At 40.2% G+C, this 18,853-nt stretch overlaps 2 protein-coding genes across 2 annotated transcripts; both read right to left on the reverse strand.

Annotated features, from left to right (window-relative positions):
- Positions 1-499: 499 nt before the first annotated feature.
- On the reverse strand, positions 500-14,229 carry znf292a (zinc finger protein 292a). The gene is made up of 8 exons (XM_026152354.2): positions 14,044-14,229; positions 12,157-12,311; positions 8,902-8,980; positions 8,441-8,576; positions 8,078-8,280; positions 7,625-7,761; positions 7,190-7,331; positions 500-7,084 (listed from the first exon to the last, which is right to left on the reverse strand). Exons 1-8 carry the CDS (start codon positions 14,191-14,193, stop codon positions 932-934), a joined length of 7,155 nt encoding a protein of 2,384 aa, XP_026008139.1. The 5' UTR covers positions 14,194-14,229; the 3' UTR covers positions 500-931.
- A 2,150-nt stretch (positions 14,230-16,379) lies between these two features.
- Positions 16,380-17,855, reverse strand: cga (glycoprotein hormones, alpha polypeptide). The gene is made up of 4 exons (XM_026152186.2): positions 17,730-17,855; positions 17,529-17,640; positions 17,110-17,294; positions 16,380-16,686 (listed from the first exon to the last, which is right to left on the reverse strand). The coding sequence occupies exons 1-4, from the start codon at positions 17,730-17,732 to the stop codon at positions 16,612-16,614; spliced, it is 375 nt and encodes a 124-aa protein (XP_026007971.1). The 5' UTR covers positions 17,733-17,855; the 3' UTR covers positions 16,380-16,611.
- Between the last annotated feature and the right edge of the window lie 998 nt (positions 17,856-18,853).

The following is an 18,853-nucleotide window of genomic DNA, read 5'->3' on the forward strand; positions in this document are numbered from 1 at the left end:
ATTTCTGCAATTAAAAAAGGAGAAAAAAAGCAGGCTAAGTTAATTTTCATCGTATCGTTTCAAAATTTGGAGTTTCTGAGCAAGTTGGAATTTTGAAGTCAGAATGGGGGAAACACTGAGAGAAAGAAACAAGCTTCCATAATATGTTTAATATGTAAATGTGTTTTAATGCACTGATTTATTTATACTATTGGTATTTTTCATGTCAGTATGCCCAATTTAAGGTGTTTTAAACTGACATTAGATTGCTGGCATTCCCTTCATGGAAAAAGTTTTAAAAACTGTACATTTTCCAGGCTCCTTTGGGAAGCTTTCCGTCCACAAATATGAAGTTTCCACATCTATTCAGTTGCTAACAACAACCTTGTCCCACCATATTCCAAGTTTCCATAGCTCATTTAAAACCAAATCATGTGCATCATTTCACAGCTGGGATTGCGCGTAAACGAAGCTACTGTAAACTATATAAGTTAGAACAATAGAAAGTGTGCAGTCAGTATGTTATAAAAAGAACCAGTAACATTTTATTGAACACTTTGTGGAAGACATGTAAATATTACAGATAGGTCTACTAGTGTTGTAAAAGGATGAAATAAATACAAACAGAACTTGAAATCCCATAGGGATATATAAAAACAGTTTTCTTTAAAAGTCTCCATTTAGCAAAAGAAAAAAAAAACATCTTCAGTACTAAGCATAAATACAAACATGTTTCTAAAATCTATGCCCTATAGATTACCTGGTTATTATAACTAACATACATACTTAAAATCATCCGAGACGTTATTTCATTAGGTACAAAATAGGCCTTTTTTTCATTAAGTGTGACCATGACTGTTAACAGTTGGAAATTTGATGCATTAACAAACCATTCTGCAGCATAACTTCTCAAATCCTGAGTAAGACTGAGCTGAAAACAAAAAATATCGGGTTATGATCCGCTATAAATCCATTTTTTTATTATGACTATGGGCCGCATGTCTTGTAGCTGCTTTAGCAAAAGATCAGCGCCATCTGATAATGTTTTATCCATGACTATCTTAACATTACTCACTGATTGGAGATTGAGGGGGTTTCTGAAGTCTACAAGACTCTCACAACCTTTCAATTCATCAGCTGCTTTACTTTTGGTTGCAGATTTCTGTTTGTTAGTGTGTTGTCTTTTGGAAGGCAGTTCAGCACTAGATTTATCATTTAATTTGCGTTTGGAAGAGTTGGTCGACTCTGAGGTTTCCAAGAACTTAAGAAAGGAGTCCTCAAGTCCTAACGGCTTGAAAGACGCTGACATAACCCCATCATCACGTTGTTCTTGGGCTGCAGGGGTACCAGGATTTGAGTTCTCTCTTGAACTGTTAACAGTTGTGCGGTTCCTAAGGGTTTGTATCCTCTCCGGACAAGCTGGTGTGGGATGTGCAGGTTTTCTGGGACGGCCTCTTTTAATTCCTCCTTCTGTCCCAGTGGAAGCTTGAGATTCTGCACTATCGTCGTTGGACAGCTTGCTGTCCTCTTGGACTATTTTTTCTACCGATTCATCTATTTTCTGGTCACTGGGCTTTTCAACTTCTTCTGGCTCCATGTCCTCAGAAGATGAAGCTGACGTGCCCTCTGCTTTGTTTGCATCTTTGCATCTGGCGCGTGAGTATTTTTTGCAGAAAATGAACTGGCTCCTCTGATCTTCAATGTATCTCTCTGTGAGGCCATGTGTGGTGTAATGCTTAAATATATTTCTTTCAGCAGACTCCACTGCATCGCAACCTATGATCATGCATGGGTACTGCAGCGAGGACTTCTTGGTGCACATGGCAGATGCTTCTTCATGAGATTTTAGTGTAGGCTTTCCAAAACTAGTCCAGTGTTCAATGGACTTTCCATCTTTCTTTTTAGTGTTTTTCTTTTTCACTCTGAATTTACTTTCTACGTTCTCTTTCCCATTGCTAACCCCTGGGAAGAGCCCTACCGATTTAGTCCTTCTTCCATCACTTATTTTGGGGTCATAAACATAGTCGTGCTTTTTGATGAGGTGACGGAGCAGGTTTGACTTTGTAGTGTACACTCGGTCACATCCATCGTACTCGCACCGGTAAGTTGGATCAACCGAGCCGCTCTCAGAAATGGCAATTTCCTTGTGGTAATTCTTAATGTGCTCAATGTACTTTTCCACAGAGCTGAAGGGGAGAGCACACTCTGGCCGGTCACAGTTAAAAGTTCCTATGCTCATACTGGCCATCATGGCGGTGGCTTTGTCACGGGTGAACTTGTGTAGTAAGAGGTAATGTTGCACCAGCCGTGTGATTCCCATGAACACCCTTGAGCAATTTTTCACTTGACACCTGACTTCATTATCTTTTTCTATGGTCTGATCGCTCTCCTGTCCGGTGTTAACACTAGTCTTTTCAGCTTCAGTTTCACCTTCAGTTTTGTTAGGGGGCAGGGATGCCTGATGCATGGCCTTGTAATGGAGTATCAAATTGTGCTGGATGGTGAATGCTGCAGTGCATCCCTCATGAACACAGCGATAAGGTCTGTACGGACTGTAGGCATTGTCTGCGTCAAACATTTTGAGGCTTAACCTCTTCTGAAGTTTCTCCTTTTTCTCCTCCTTTGTTGGTGTGCTTTTGGAGCTGCTGGGTTTTTCTGGAGACGATGAAGGAGATGAAGGCGGAGACTTTAGCTGTTTCACTTTGCTCGGGCTCACGGCTAATTTTCCTTGTGGCATTTTTGCTTTGCCAACGGGACTGAGCTTCTCTTTCAAACTGGATTTCAGTGTCATTTCTGGACTGTTGTTAATAACAGCCACTTTAGGTTCCTCTGGAGCTTTTTCAGGAGCAGGTTGTGCCACTTCCTCAAATGGCCTGTCAGTCAAGTAGTTTTGAGGTGATGGTAGTCGTGTAACAGTCAATACCTCAGAGGTCACGCTTTGCTTTGACACGTCTTCTGGAGTGACCTGAGGAACGTCTAGATTGTTGTCAGCGTCTTGTTGAGGTGCAATTGCAACATCAAGTGGTTCCTGTTTTATAGCAGGAGTTACAGGTGCAGACTTTGCTATCTGGCCGCTACTGAAATCGGTGTTTGGACGTTTAATAACTGCATCAGCTTTGTTAAGTTTAAATGCACGTCTATTTCTAGCACTAATTCTAAGCTTCTGCATTTCTGCCTTTGACAAGCGATGGACTTTTTCATAGTGAATTCTCAACCCTGTCGTTCTTGTAAATGTTTTTGGACAGATCTGACAAGGATATGGTGACAGTTTGGATGGCGTTCTTTTTAGTTCATCTATCATCTCATTAGTATAATCGTGCATTTTACTCAAGTGTTTGAATAATGCTTCCTTTGTCATGAACGAGTACTCACAATCCTCCTGGTCACATTTGAAAGGTTTAGGTATCTTTTCAGTGGGCTTGTCGTCACTTTTACTCAGTGTTTTGTTCTTTTCAATAACAGGGGCTGGATCACAATGACTAACACTTTGCTCTGTGGACATTGCACTCCGCATCTTCTGTTGAGCAGCCTCGATCAAATCCAACCTTTGAAAGGCATGTGACATTTCCATCAGGTGATCCTCCTGATAAGGTACATCAAGAGCTGGATTAGCCAAATCTACTGCCTTCTCTTGCTGGATTTCAGTGGAAACTGAGAAGGAGTTTGGATAGTCCATGATATTTGTATTCTGGGGCTCCTGTTTCAACACCACGGACGAGGTCAAAGTGGTCAAGCTACAAGATTCCTGTGAGAAGTCACCATTTGGCATGTTATATATTGCTCCATTAGTGTCAGGGACATGAGGATCATTGAGGAAATCAAGAAATGATGTTGGGAGATCAGCTGTCAGGTCGATTTCATCTAAAGGTCTGCACTGTGAGCGTTTAGACAGGTGACCACCAAGAGATTTGGTGCTTGTAAACTCTCTAAAACATCTCCTGCAGATGACCTTGCCATCCTTGATGATTGCGGGCCATTTGGTACGCTTGCTCAGCCTGCTGCGTTTTCCTTTCTGCACATCTGGGTCACTTGCCTTTTCATCTGAGGGGTTTGTCTCACAGTCGGCATTGGCACAGTCCTCATCGTAAGGGAAATCAGTGTGAATCACGTTGTGTGGGCTGAGCATGCCATCCACAGAGTTGTCTATCTGATCATAACCGTGAGGTGCCATACTCTCCGGTTCAGTTATTTCACTTGTAGATTTTATTGGCGCTGGAGCCTCTGGGGTTAAACATTTCATTGGAATATCAACTGATGAGCATTGAGTGAGACAAGAGTTTTCACTCTGAGCATATGGTGTGTGGTAGCTTCCGTCAGGGAGGCTGTCAATAGTTGAGATACTGTTTCCATTATCCAGCTGTCCTGTCATACTTGCACTGCTTTTTCTCACATCTACATTGTCTCCTGCACCCTCAGGATGCATGAGTCCATACTGATGTCCTCCGTTATGCATTTGGCCTCCATTGTCAAGCATCAGAGAACTGGACACATACTGAGACATTAAACTTGAATCTGAAGGAGCGTTTGACATAGTGGGAGCGTGCATAGCTGCTACTGAGTGATCTCTATCAGATGGGAGAGACGATGTGGCTTGATAGGGGTCTGCCTGCCAGTGAGGATAGTTGCGGGGTGGGTACTCGTTCATGTTAAAGGCATCTGGATAGCAGTTATTCATAGGAGGTGAAGACCAAGACTGAGACATGTCTGACTGCATCATTCCGCTGGAATTGTTTGGGCTTCCCCAGGATGAGTACACCGTGGGGTTTATCATTGGAGTGATAGGCACAGGCTCCATCGATCCAGGGTAACACTGGGCGGGAGAGCTTGAGCATCCCATTAGGTAATCCATCTGCTGCATCCCAGGTTTGTTGCATAGTATTCCTGGCTGGTTTGGAGGCTTGGCACCTGGGTTCTGAGGTTGACTTTGTGACGCTGGTCCACTGGGTGTCTTTTTTGCAGTAATTTTGGCCACTTTGTTATATTTTTTCGCCAATTTCCAATCTTCGAATATCTCAGGGTGTTGCTTCTTCACATGCCTAGACAAACTTTTGTTTGTACTGTATGCCCTTGTGCAATCATTAAATGGGCAGCAATGCAGGTTCTCTTCACTTCCAGCAGTAGCTGCAGGTGTGCTAGTAGGATATCCTTGAAGCGAAGAAGGAATTTCTGTCTTGATTTGAGCAGGAGAAATTATTTGTGGAGTTGCTTTCTGAAACTCATTGCCTGGTACATTATTAGTCCCAGTGACAGTTACTTCCTGTTGACCTGGCAAAGGATCTGTATTACTTGGGACAGGATACACTGGAGGAACAGTACCTTGCACAGCCACATTTTGGTGGGCATGTGGAGCTTGTGGTGGTTGAGTGGCATCAACTGGTGCTGGAGTGGGATTGGTCAGTGGAGTGTAGCATTTCTCTGGTTCTTTTATCTCAGGATGTCCAATTGAATTCAGCATATTTTCGACTGAGTGTTTCACTTTCAGGGGACCGGGGGCTGGCGATGTGCATGGTGATGCACTGGCATCTGATGCTTCCTTCATATGTATATCTGTATTAATCCCTTCAAAGCATACAGCAGCAGAACATGTGTCTTGTTGGGTTGGGGTGCTCTCTTGTGGTGGTGGTGGCTGCACTTTTGCATCGGATGGGGGGAGCTGATTTGCGATGTTAAAACTGTTCGCTGCATCATTGTTGTGATTCTCTTGGTGGGACAAGAACTGAGACTGTGAGTAGAAGATTTTTCCACAGTTGTCCGTTTGGCAGGTGTAGGTAAGGTAATGCTGAGCCTCATGATCATACAGCAGGTAGGCCTCGCTGAAAACTTCGCCACAGTTAGGAAACATGCACTGGGCCTTAAATTCTGGGTGTATTTTTCTATGCATGAGGAGCTCCGAATTCGAATTAAAGCTGGCCTTGCAATTCAGCTGTATGCATATATATGGTCGGGTGCCACAGTGCATCTGCAGGTGATCATTGAGGTGTCTGACATTAACAAACTGCCTCCTGCAGTACTGGCAAACCACTTTCTGCTTTTGTATTTCTAAAAACCTCATGGCCTCTTCGTCGTTCTTGTGAGATCTGACATGAGCCATGAGGTTACGGAAAAACTTGAAAGCTTTAGTGCAGTTTTTCACAGGGCAGAAACAGTCTTGGCTTATCTGTGTGTCAGATGTAGTTTGTTCTATCTTAACAGGGGGTCCCAGCTGTTGTCCAATTTGAGATTCAATTTTAACAGGACTAGTGTTTGTCTTGGCAGCAACTTTTGAAATTTTTGATGGACTTTTAGGGGACTGAGGTGGTTTGGTTACTTTTCTTGCAGCTTTCATTGCAGCTAATCTCTCTTTGCAAGACTGCTTTACATGTGTTGCTACGTGTGGTTCTAAAATCTCCCTAGTTTCAAAACTGTCAGCGCATATTGGACAAAGATACATTCCGTCTTTGAAATGCTTCTGAGCGTGACGAACAATTCTGTGACCTAAGAACTCCTTGTCACACAAAACACAATACTGCATGTAAGCTCGCCAATTTCTGAATCGGGCAGACACAAAACCCTGCTCCCGCAGTTTTTTAGCCTCTCTATTTTTTTCTCTTTCATCTGTGATTTCATTGAGTTCATTTGTAGTGGTTAGCAGGAAATCCTCCAGGTCTTTGTATTCAGGGAGTTTGCCAAGTGCACTTTCCACCTCTTGTTCATCTGTGTCATTGAGTGTGTCAATAGAAGAGACAATAGCTGCCTCCTCGCCCATCAGTGCCAAGCAGTTGCGTTTCAATGTTTTCCAGTCCCAGAACTCCGGATCAAAAGGCCACTGTGTCTTCAAGGCCAGCAGTAACTCGCAGCGTAAAGAATTGGGCACTGGTAGACTCCCGTCCTCCTCAGGTTTTTGGTCAGGTTCATTGTACAGTGATTCCACAGCATAATATGAGTCAACCGTAGGCTGGAGTAGGAACTCTGTGAGCTGGCATGCACGCTTAACTTCTAGATCAGTTGGCAAGAGGCAGGAAATAGTCTTGCAGATGGTAGACTTGCTATCTTTATGGTCACTGGAGGTCATTTTCAGAGCTTGAATGCACATTTCTACGCACACTGGAAGCCCCACCTCCCCAACCTATGAAAATAGAAAAACATAAAGGCCAACGATTTTATTTTAAAGCCTTATATGTCTATGTCTGTTCTTGCATTAACGGTAAACGCATAAGACTATTTTCCTTACCTCGTTTTGGATTACTTTGATGAGAAACAGAATGTGACAGACACTTCTGCAGAGAAGAGCCATCTCTTTGCTGCGGCTCAGAAAGGAATCAGCAGACGACTCTAATCGCATGAGCAGTTTACTCCAGAACAAAGTCAGTTCCCTGAAAAAGTTCACAAACGGAACTGTTCAAGGTTTTGAACTGAAAGAGTGCGTAAACTTTTACACAAATTAGGCTGTGTCTGCACTGATGGAACCAATATGTTGAATTTATACTTTGTAGCATCCTTCATTTATTCACATTTGGCCAATCTATAAGCTGCATCTATAATAATGATTAACGATAAAAAGAATTGCACTTACAATATAAAGCATGCATGTTTAGCCTACTGCTGTTCCATGACTGTGCAACTCTTTTGTTCTTTGCAAATGTCTGAAACATATAGCAACTCTTACCAGGCACAGTAAACATCTCCTTGGAGAAGCTGTCTTTTGAGAAAGGAAGTACACATGCAGAGAGCGCCTTTCTCATCTCCCTCAGACTCCAGGTTGCAGATCATTTCAAGGGCATCCTTACAGTCTATTGATGCAATCTATTAGAGAAAACAGATCAAATAAAAAATCAGTTCAAATGAAATCCAGTTGCAGTATCAGTCAATTTCAGATATCAGGAAACTTCTAAACAAACAAAGGGTCAATTTGATTGATTCAACTTCAGTACAGTTTAAGAAAGGCACAGTCCGTTTGTCCGTTTCAAAAAAGCATCTAACAACAAATGTGGTTTTAATAACAATACCATATTACGAGGGCTCTAAAACATTTAAGTGGCCACAAACCCTGCTGAAATATTATTTTTAATCAAGTAAAATAGTTTATTTTAAAATAATGTTTAAAATAATGTTTTCATACCTCTTCCATTAGCTGTTCCTGACTTTTTGTCATACAAATGCAAAGCAAATAGGTCTGTTTGAAGTTCCCTTTTCCTTCATATCCCGGATACTCTGAGCACATCTTTGCAAGGACAGCTGCTTTATTAATACTGTCCACTTTGATAAGATGTTTTATCCGCATGTTGAGAAGCGTGGGACCTTCGAGCTCAAGAAATTCATGGACTGAGGAGGAGAAAGAAGAAAGTTGAGAAACTGGTCATGAGAGAGAATTCAGTCAGAAAGTTTACTATTATACACAGCGAGAGTTATTTCCTAGAATTACAGCTGTAAAAGTCAGTGCGGTGCGTTGGCAAGCCTAGACATATAAAAAAAGAAGACTAACCTTGCTCAGTTTGAGGAATTTGATTGGACAGGATGCTGCTTAATGTGGTGTTGGCCCAGACGCCGTCCTGCTGTGCCAGTACTGAGAGCAGGCAGAGCTGTGTGCTCCCACTTTCTTGCAAAAGGCCGTGTGCCAACTGTAACAGAAGACGCACAACTATGTAATGATTACATTGCTAAAACTTCAGTCAGTCGTGCTTTGAAATTTCATTTTTCATTTCACTCATGCCTGAAATATTTGCTATGGCGATGTTACAATAGTCAATTATTGAAGTGATATATGTATTCTTTACACATAATAAATCCTCAGTGCAGTATTTTACCACATATCATTTTACATATCCTTTAAGTAAACTAAACCAAATGTTTTCTAATAACTAAGTAACTTCTCATTGCTTATCACTGAAATGATAAGAAAAAATGATAAGAAAAGTATCTACAAGTAGCTCTGCAGATACTGACCTTCATGGAGGACTGGAACTCCTCCCATAAGGCACCAGGGACATGCTGGGGCAATAAGAGCAGCAGCTCTGCACAGCTCCTGTGAATCCAACACAGCAATTTGTTAAAGCCAGATGTAGGTCAAGGATGTGCACACAATCCGTAAAATGGGGATAACCATACAAGAATAGCTTTTTGCAGGGTGTGAGTGTAAAGTCAGTTTGGCATTTTGCAAATATAAAGCTGAGGAACATTTTTAATTTTACTGCGCAACTGCTTGTCCAAAGAAACATATTAATACCATTCATACACTCATGTTGTTCATATTAACAAAATGTTGCAACTAAAGGAACAAAGGAGTTCCTGTGGTAGTTGTATTTAAACCTTGGAGTGCAAAGACGGTGACCAGATGAGAAGTAGCTCTGGAAAGAGCATATAAGATGGGTAGAGAGTGCATTGCTCTGCTTAACATCTAGAATATATATATCTGTGTGTGCACGCGTGGTGTTATTTTTGTTATTTTACTTCCCTACTGCACCATGCATGATACAAAATCAGCGACAGAATGCAAATTAATCTGGCTGATTTCTCCTCTCTCTTAACCTTTTAAAACTGGTCGGAGTAGGCACGCTCCGTTTTGCGTAACTATTTTTAAATCCCTGTAGAACTGGAACCACGTAAGCTAGCACGATAATTTTTTTTGCATATCAAACCGGAGGCGTTGTACTTACATCTTATGCCACCAGCTTGCCCTAGGTCATGGTTTCCTTCCACATATAGCTTTGCAAAAATTGCATAAAAAGCACTTGCAGCATCAAAAACATAATATTCCAGAAACACGCTTTGCCGATCCGATTACCTGTTCAAAACACTTCCTACATTGGAATAGACTCTCAGCATGAACTATCGCATGTCCACCATTACTTGCCCGAAACTGTAAGTGACGTCATTTTCATGGAAAATGTAGGGGTTTTTTTGTTTTTTGTTTTTTTTACCTTCGGGGCTGTATAAGCCTATACTGGTGTTTTTAAAAGTTATGTTTGACTTTATGCTTTTCTGAATAGTTTCTGAGATGCTTAGAACTCAAATTGCACTGCTGGAAATAGGTTTTTTTTGATGCACATGCTGGTTTGTTTTTGCAAATTTGGATTATAATATTTATTTTTGCTGCAGTATATAGAAATTGGTGTATCTCAAAAATAAAACTATGAAGACACTCAAAATAAATTTCCTGTTGTTGGAAACTATTTTCTGGAACTTTTTTGTATTTACAGTTTTGAGGGATAAACCTCTGAAATTTCTCTAACTAGAAATATATGTAAAAAAACCAAACATTTTTGTTGTAGTTTATTGCACTTTTTTGAAATTTATGTAGTTACTATGCACTTAATGCATACATATTATTACAATTTGGGCTATAATGGTTGTATTGATGTATAGCAACTTGAAATGCTCCCAAAAATGGCACTACAACATGTAAACGTGTAAAGATAAGCTCTGGCGGACTTGGTTCTATGGTAGGTCTTAAAGAGTTAAATTGCGGTACAATTTATATAAACTCATTTGACTCACGGGTGTATATATTGAGTTTTAAAACATTTGCTGCAGTTCATTTTTTTGTTTAGCTCCATATCATCAACTCAAACTATTTCTTTCATTATTAGAGACAGTAGTGAATTGAATTTTTGTAATGTCCTTTATGGGCATAATATATGGTCCAATTTTGATATATTTCCATTCTGATACCAGTGTTTGTTTTTATTTGCTAACATTTCAGTTATCTAGATGTTTCCTGCTGTCATACAGTATTATCCCATCTTATTTGAGATGCCACTTGTAAACACTGGTGTCTAGTCACTTTTGGGTTTGTTGGAAGGGTAATTGTGAAATCATTGTTGTTTAGAGAAACCAAAATGTATTATCTCTTATTGTGAGAGTAGTTGGAGATCACTTTAGGGTGAATTATATACTAATTCACCTAAAATAAGGTAGGACCAAGACAGATTCAGTGAATGCATGATAAAACATCAGTATATCCAACCATCCTGTGAATGGAATACTTTTTCTGCACCTTTCCACACAGGTAAAATGCATATCCCACAACTGCCTATTACCAATAATTAGGCACTGATCATTACTTGAGAAACATGACTAATCGGGTCACTGTCAAGTGAGTTAGTGGCCGCCCACTTTGTGGTCAAAAAGCATTTACAATTACAATAAAGGTGGTAATAGGCCTTTATAGTATACTGCTGAATGTCCTGATCCCTGTGCAAATTCATCAGTGCAGTTGAGTTTAGCTGTGAGCAAAATCGAGGTCTAAGTCACGATATGTCCTAACCTCAACCCTTTGCTGCTTGCCTGCAACAGCCATTGCAGGCCTATATCCCAAATAGCTATTGAGATGATGAAAATATAACACTAAATGTGATTCAGAATATCTTTTCTTTTATATTTATTATTTTACGTACTTTAATGGTATCATTACCACATCATAGAATATCTAAAAGGCTTCTGTGCTACTCATAGTAAGATGTGTTCACAACATAGACGACATAGGCATGGTTATTTTGCTGGCTTCAATCTATTTTTATGGTGTGGGACTTATATGCATCAGACTGTCAATAAAATCCTGTAAAGCTGTACTGTTAGGATTAAAAACTGGTGTATAGTTTGAAATCCAAACTTTAGACACAAGTTGAAAGGGAGGCTTTGTCTTGCTGCTTGATCATCGTAAATCGGTAGCGTGATTTCGACACATCGGTACGTCTGTTCACTCCAGAGGCATAATGATGTGTTCTGGATTATTCAAATACATCTTATGACTAAGAACTAATGTACATTCTTGGTGTTGATAACTATTGTCTCTGACTTCATTTTGCGTACACGTTGCATCCTCCTCTGTAAATCATCCCAAATCTGTGGCTCCCTGAGAGATCCCCTCCACTTCCACTCTGCATTACAGCCTCAAGGACTTTGTTTTCATAAGAGCACACCCTGCAAATAGCTAAGTGGCTCCTGTAGACTGTTTATAGAGTATTTGAAAACTTTTCATGTAAGTTTCCTCTGAGATTTGGGTGTGTTTTGTTTATTTTTACTGTCACATATTATTCCTCTTTCCAAATGCCCAAAGGGATTAAATTCTCTCTTAAAACAAACCAGTAGAACTAGAACTACTCATCACCACTTTAATCTTTGGACTTAATGCACTCTTGTGTTTATGTTATTAATATCTATCACACATTTGCACTGACACTGAATTCATTTTCTACTCACAGTGACAACTTTTCAAGTAGGAGTGGCACATTTTCACATTCGGAGGAGAGACAGGAGGCAGCCTTAGCAAAGCAGAGGATGGCCACGGTGTAAACCTCCAGCAAGGGCAGTGGATCTTCATCCGTTTTCCAACGACTGGCATGTTCCACCAAGACCTTAGAAAAGAAAACAAAGACTTCAGTTAAAATAGGGCACTGAATGACAACTTACAAGCTTCTGTGCACAAATAGTCAAAAAGTTGTGCGGAATATTATCTGTTTTAGGCTTCTCGACTTTCAAGATTTTCTGCTTTTCTACATTTTTATGTCAATCTGAAACTCTCGGGGTGATGGATATAATAACCACAGTAACAATTTTTAACTTCCTGCTTTTGTGACTCCTCTTCACTGAAAGACTATCTAATAAAGATGAAAAAGCCAGAGAAATGTGGCTTTACTGGTAAAGAAATATGTTGGGAACCCAGTAAGAACGTTGAGACAAAATTTGCTCATTCCTCTTTACGGGAACCGCTTTCAAGGATGTAAAACTTGCTGCTATCAGTGTAAATTAAGCTACAGATTTCTGATTATCGCTTACATTTAAGAGACAGCTACCTTTAATAAGCCAAAAAGCCATGCCATCAGGACAATCAATATTAAATGTTATGTTTAATACCATGACATACTTATTACACATTTAAGTTAAGGAGTAGTATCCTAAGCCATTAAAAATAATCTAGTGTGTGCAAAAAAAAAGTATTTTTTTTATCCTTTTTTATACAAATTCAGCAAATCTAAAACCTAAATTTAATCCATAAAACTTTATTTCTTTAACACACTGCTCGCATAAAAACGCTTATCATGCTCAGTGAGTGTATTATCCCTGCAGCTACACGCTTTTAAATACATTCCTGCCCCGACTAAAAGTGCATTCAGTCCCAGACTCTCCCTTTTTTTTCCCTCTCACATAACTTTTAAGTTGAATGAATTCTTCAGAGCCGGTTAGAGATGCACTGGGTCAAATTTAAAATCTCACACCAATTTGGTGCCATGAAAATAATCTACGTTGTGTCGCAGGAAAATGGAGAAATCGCATAATGTGCATCTATGTGGTCATGGCTAATTAATGAGACGGATACTGGAGTCGGTGACCACTAGAACACTTTCTCCTTCAAATCACTGCTCAGCCAGCTGCAGGCTAATCGGTTGCTTTTACAATGACATCAGTTGAACATCTCGTGCTGGCATAGATAAAAGCGTTGTAATAAACATATGCGCTGATGTGGTTAGCTGGATTAATTAGTGCAAAAGGCCCGGGCTAGCACACTGGGGGAAAAATCACTGCCCTTTCCGTACAAAAAAAAAAAAAAAAAAAACAGCTTCACAAAAAGTAACCTAAATACACACCAAGCTAAAATCCCCACAAGCATGGGTGCAGTCTTGCAGCGCTTACACTGTGTTTTTTTATTACCTTTAACAAGTATAAATAGCGGTGCACATGAATGCAACCGCTCAGGAAAATCTCGCTAACACAGCTATCCGTTTTTGCACAGCATGACCACTGCACAGACAGGGGGACCCTGCATACCAGCTAGCAACATTCATTTGCTATTAGCTATCTGGCCTGGAAAATACGTGTAATTAATGCAGCGCGGGCACGCGATGGCGTGGCTTCTCGCCGCGTGGATGGTCAGACTTTGCAAATAAGTGCATGCCGCATACGAACATCACTGGTAAACCTGGGGGAAAACACTGAGGAGGTTTTTTCCCCATCTTGAAATGCCAGGGAGCTAGCTAGGCTGCTAACCCCTTAGCTACATTGTTATAGCAAACGTAGACGCGCATCCTCGGCCAGGAAACCAGAGGGGCTGCAGGCAGCCCGGGATGAGCAGCAGGATAACGAGCTAACCTGGCAAAACTCCTGGCAGAAATGCAAGGAGGCTTCCAACGGGGGCTGAGAACTTTCTTTCAAAGCTGTGGTCAACGCTTGGAACCGCTCTCGGAGCTCCTCGATAGCTTTCCGTGTATCATATTCCTTCTCTGTCTCCCCCTCCGCCATCTTCACAACAATCACGACCGCGTACGCACAGATGTTACGCTGACAGACTTGCACACGCACGCGCACGCAGGGGGAGGGGAGCGTGTACTGTTATAAGCTCAACATAACCCCGATGTCAACAAAGCATCCACAACCTTACGCATAAAATCACACTGTGCACACGAGCTGTGGGTCACATATATGCTGACGCGGTAACCTCAGAGTGATTGATGTGGGTTACCATCAACACTGCATAGTAGGGTACAAGACATAAAAAGATACCGCAGGCAGGCTGTGACATCGAGGCGTGAACCAGCCATCTCCTAAAATAACACAAATCTGTGTGCAAAATGATTTTAGTCTACTCCCAGTGTCCCCACGCAAACCTTATGTATCTTCCAGGTATGAATCCTGAGAATGTGCCCCTGGGTCTGCTGCAGAAAAAGGCCTGATTCAGTGTCGCATGCTAAGAGTCACTCCAGCAGGCCAGATGTTAGAGGTAAATCAGATTAATACTCGAGGTACATCTGTGCAGCCCGAGGGAAAAAAGGATACCAGGGTATATTTCATAAATCTACAATTCATGTTACACCAAATGAGCATTTGAATTCAAATTGAACTCTTCTACCTGCACCCGTGCTCAGAGCAGCACATCAGAATAAACCTTTCTAACATTAACGAACAGACTCGGTGCTCTAGTTTGTTACCTGGACCAGCAGGAAACATGTTACTCAGTGGTTATCAAGCTGGAGCCAGTTCAGCCAACTAGGAGAGCAAGATGAAGAGAAGCTAAAGTGGATGCGTATGTTTTTTTTTTCTTTTATAATAAATAAAGAAGAATGAGATTTCTGATGCTACTGAGCAGATGATACACACCTTTATTTCTGGGAAATTCAGCATGAATTCTTTTTTTATTGGTGAAAAGGTGTTGGGTGTGGGATGAGGGGCTTTGAATGAGGGGCAAGCCAGAAAAGAAAAATACAAAAACCACTGATGTAACTGTAACATGTTACCCTAAGCAAAGAATGAAGTGTTTTCATTATGTTTGTGTTTTATCATAATGCCATAAAACATTTGAAAAAATATATCAGATAGGTTGATATGTTAGAAAACCCTTCACATTAAAGGTTTTTCATTTCTCTCAACAAACTGTTAGGTGTGGCTGTGTGCAGGCAGGAATAGGACCCAAGGTGCAGACTCCGGAGACAGACGTGAACTCAAAAAAGGCTTTAATTTAATACTCAAAATATAACAAAACTAAAAAAAACCTCAACACAAACTTAAACTAGAGAAATGACAGAACACACAGCTAAGAAAACGGTAGATCACGACACAGACACAGAGAAACACTGGGCTTAAATACACAGAGGGAGCAATCAGGGAATGGGTAACAGGAGGGAAACACAGCTGGGGCAAATCAGGCCTAACGAGACAAGAGGAAGCAAAACCAGACACATTGAAAGTCCATGACTGATGTTAAAGTAAAACAGGAAACACATAACACAGACTGAACAAAGACACAGACTCATATGCAGGCACTACAAAGGGAACAGAGACGTGGGAACAGGGCAGACACAAACACTGACTGAACACGGGGATATAGGAACTTAGGATACACATAGATGCGAACTAGACAAGGGGATGCAGGTGATAGGGGAGACAGAGCAACTAAAGAAGACAGAGACATAAGCCATAAGACAGAACTCAAAGAAACCAAAAACTAGGAAGTATAAATAATATCAAAAACTCAAAAACCCTGGGTCGACGACCCAGGCATCCTAACACAAACGTTAAAGTCGAAGTTACGGTACATCACCACCCATCCTAATAGCTCTCTTTAAATGAACGTTTAGTATTAAAAATGACATCTTTATTAAGTGTCTGAGCTCATCCAAGTGTCATCAAACTGAAGTGGTTAAATCATCACTCTAATGACTTCTATCTTTCCTACGCTGACTTAAAATTCAGCTATATTTCTATAATTTATTTGCCATTAAAGCACATTTTGGCTGTTAGTTCCTGAAAATGTTCTATTCTGTCGCCTTACTGACATTAGAGTGTCTCAGCCAGAAAGTCAGTTCTCACTTTTTAGTGAGGTGCAGTTTGTGTAAGAATGCACCTTTCTCCAAAGAAACACTCATGAAAACCTCCTTGTAACAAATCATTCTGCATGGATTTAAAAATAAGACTCATTCCTTAATCCAAGCTCTTGTTGCACATTTTAATCGTTTTTCAAATCCACAATTTTTCAAATACAAATAAGGCAAAAAAAAAAAAAAAGTAGGTTAAAGAAACATCACAGCCACAGAATTACTGTGAAATATATTCTGGAAACACAAACACATGCATTTTAAAACAGAGTAAAGCGTGTGCATATTAAAAGAAACACAACATGTTTGCCAAGCCGAAGGATGCAGAGTGGTCCCCAGTCCCCATCTGTCATATCTTATGAAAGTAACAGGTGCTGCAATGGCAGTCTGTGTGGTTTCTCACCGAAATGCCAGCTATCAGGATCTGCAAAAGGAACAGATGATTAAGGAGGGGGGGAAAGGGTGAACATTAACACAAAAATGGCATAACACTAAACCGTTCTGTCATGGTATTTTGCTCTATAGTCTGTAGTAGTGTTTTAAACTGAAATAAAAACCATATGAGAAGCTTATGTGCATTTTTTTCCAATAATAATAATAATAATAATAATAATAACCCTTTAAAAGTTATATAAGATCCCCTAAAATAAAAAGAAATGAATAACACAATCATTCACTCAGAAAAAGTGCTTACATGTAATACACATCCTAACTATTCGATAGCATGCAAATCCAAGATTTGTTTTGCTAAAATCTTACTGACACCAACATAAATTAGGCTAAAAAGTCACAAATTCATAGAAAAGTTAAATAGCTGCCTGACATTGTCATGTGTTTGTGCCTCTACCTCGTGGCTGTGCCTTGCAACGCAGCACGTCGCCTCTGAGGTGATGTTTTTTGGGATATTCATTGTCTTCATGGCTCTGAGAGGTGTCGGGTACGCTCTGGAGAAGCAGCAGCCCATGCACTGGTAAACCGGACGTTCCCTTGAGAAAAGATTGTTCTTTCTCAACGTGCATTCTTCACAGCCCACTAGAGAGGGTGGTTTAGAAAAGGGAACCATTGCTAAAAAACCCAAACTGCACGGTTTGCAATATTGTGCCAGCATTTGAACACTGAGATTAAAAACACAATCTCTGTGATAAGAAATTTAGAACAGAACATTGTGACTTTCATAAGACTCAGATCATTTACATTTAATTTCAAGTCCAATTATAAAACACTGGATGAACTTAAAATAGTATTTACATCATAAACAATTCTTACTGTTTGATAAGTCAATGTTGGGATAGGAATCAGCTATGTAAAGAAGAAAAGACAACAGCAGAAGGGACAGTCCAGGTGACTTCAGTGAGCCCATGGCGGTTGTAGCAATTATCTAAAAATATAGAAACAAATACAGAGAAAGTGGTAAATGCAAATAAAGAACTATAAAGTTAAAGCATAAGTATAGAGACAGAGTATTACCATGTTGAGAGAAAGTGTCCCCTTCACTGTGCCTCTGTACAGAACTTACTTGTAGTGAGAACTTCTAGTCTAATCCATCCCATTATATAGCCCACACATTTTCCTAGCAATTTCCTGGATTAAGTGAAGCTTACCAACCTTATCAATGATCTCTGTGACCCAGTGGAAACTCAAAACATACTTCATTATCATCCTTCCATTCTGACGACGGTGGTTACATTTAATCCCCGGATTTTTGTTACTAGGTAACTGAGGGGTGAGCAAAAAGGGGGGAATTAATTAGAGATTTATCTTAGGCATTTCGGTTTAGTGGACAAAGGTCATTTTTAAGGCTAATGTGCATAAAACTGTTTTCGTGACTTTTTAGAATTCTGAGGTGTGTAAAAAGGGCCGATGCTGAAATACACAATTTATTAAAGTGATGTCATCAAACTAAATGTTGCTGCCTTTTCTTAACCGCTCTCGGTTCCACGGGGACTAACACGAATAGATGCAAACGTCTAAGAACAGCAGCTGAGAACAACAAAAGACCTGCTCCGGTGGTCTCTGATTTACCTTTCTTTGAGCCACGATTTTGCTTTTACATTGAACGAGTCAATGGTTTTGTTTGCGGTGATAAAAAAAATTCACATGTGTGGATGTTTAACTGTAAAACAGGATGTTTTTCATTTTGCATCAAGTGCTCTCATTATGGGTACTTGTTTACTGCTAGAGTTTAAAGTCATTTGACTCACTAAATGTAACTCCAAAATACTAAGTCAAAAATGGTTGCACAAACAGTCATCACTAAGACCCGCGTCAGATGTTATCAGTCCATACAGTGGGTGTTATTAGCAGAAATCAGTCCTATTTTATGCCATTAATTTAATACTTTGGCACTAGTTAGAACTTATTCCATCTCTTCAAGTATGATCTCACATGAAAAATTCATACTGGATTCTGTATTACTGACAAGAAAGCATCTGGTTAGCTTATAACATTACATCAATACTGTATATACATTTTTTTAGAGCATGTATAGAGCTGTTAAAAACTCGTTGTCCCCTCACACTCACAAGATCATCAAAGAAATGTTGACATTAGACAAAGACCATTCATTTACCCTAATACACGATATTATGTTT

This window comes from Astatotilapia calliptera, chromosome 19 (genome assembly GCF_964374335.1).
Source record: "Astatotilapia calliptera chromosome 19, fAstCal68.1, whole genome shotgun sequence".
NCBI lineage: Eukaryota > Metazoa > Chordata > Actinopteri > Cichliformes > Cichlidae > Astatotilapia > Astatotilapia calliptera.

Coding starts and splice junctions, on each gene's coding strand:
- cga (XM_026152186.2), bottom strand. Junction 17,295..17,528: donor CAACATTGACTTATCAAACA/GTAAGAATTGTT, acceptor CACCCTCTCTAG/TGGGCTGTGAAGAATGCACG. Junction 16,687..17,109: donor TTGCAAGGCACAGCCACGAG/GTAGAGGCACAA, acceptor TTCCTTTTGCAG/ATCCTGATAGCTGGCATTTC.
- znf292a (XM_026152354.2), bottom strand. CDS start 14,193: ATGGCGGAGGGGGAGACAGAGAAGGAATATGATACACGGAAAGCTATC. Junction 12,312..14,043: donor TCTGCCAGGAGTTTTGCCAG/GTTAGCTCGTTA, acceptor TTCTTTTCTAAG/GTCTTGGTGGAACATGCCAG. Junction 8,981..12,156: donor CTACTTGAAAAGTTGTCACT/GTGAGTAGAAAA, acceptor TTGGATTCACAG/GAGCTGTGCAGAGCTGCTGC.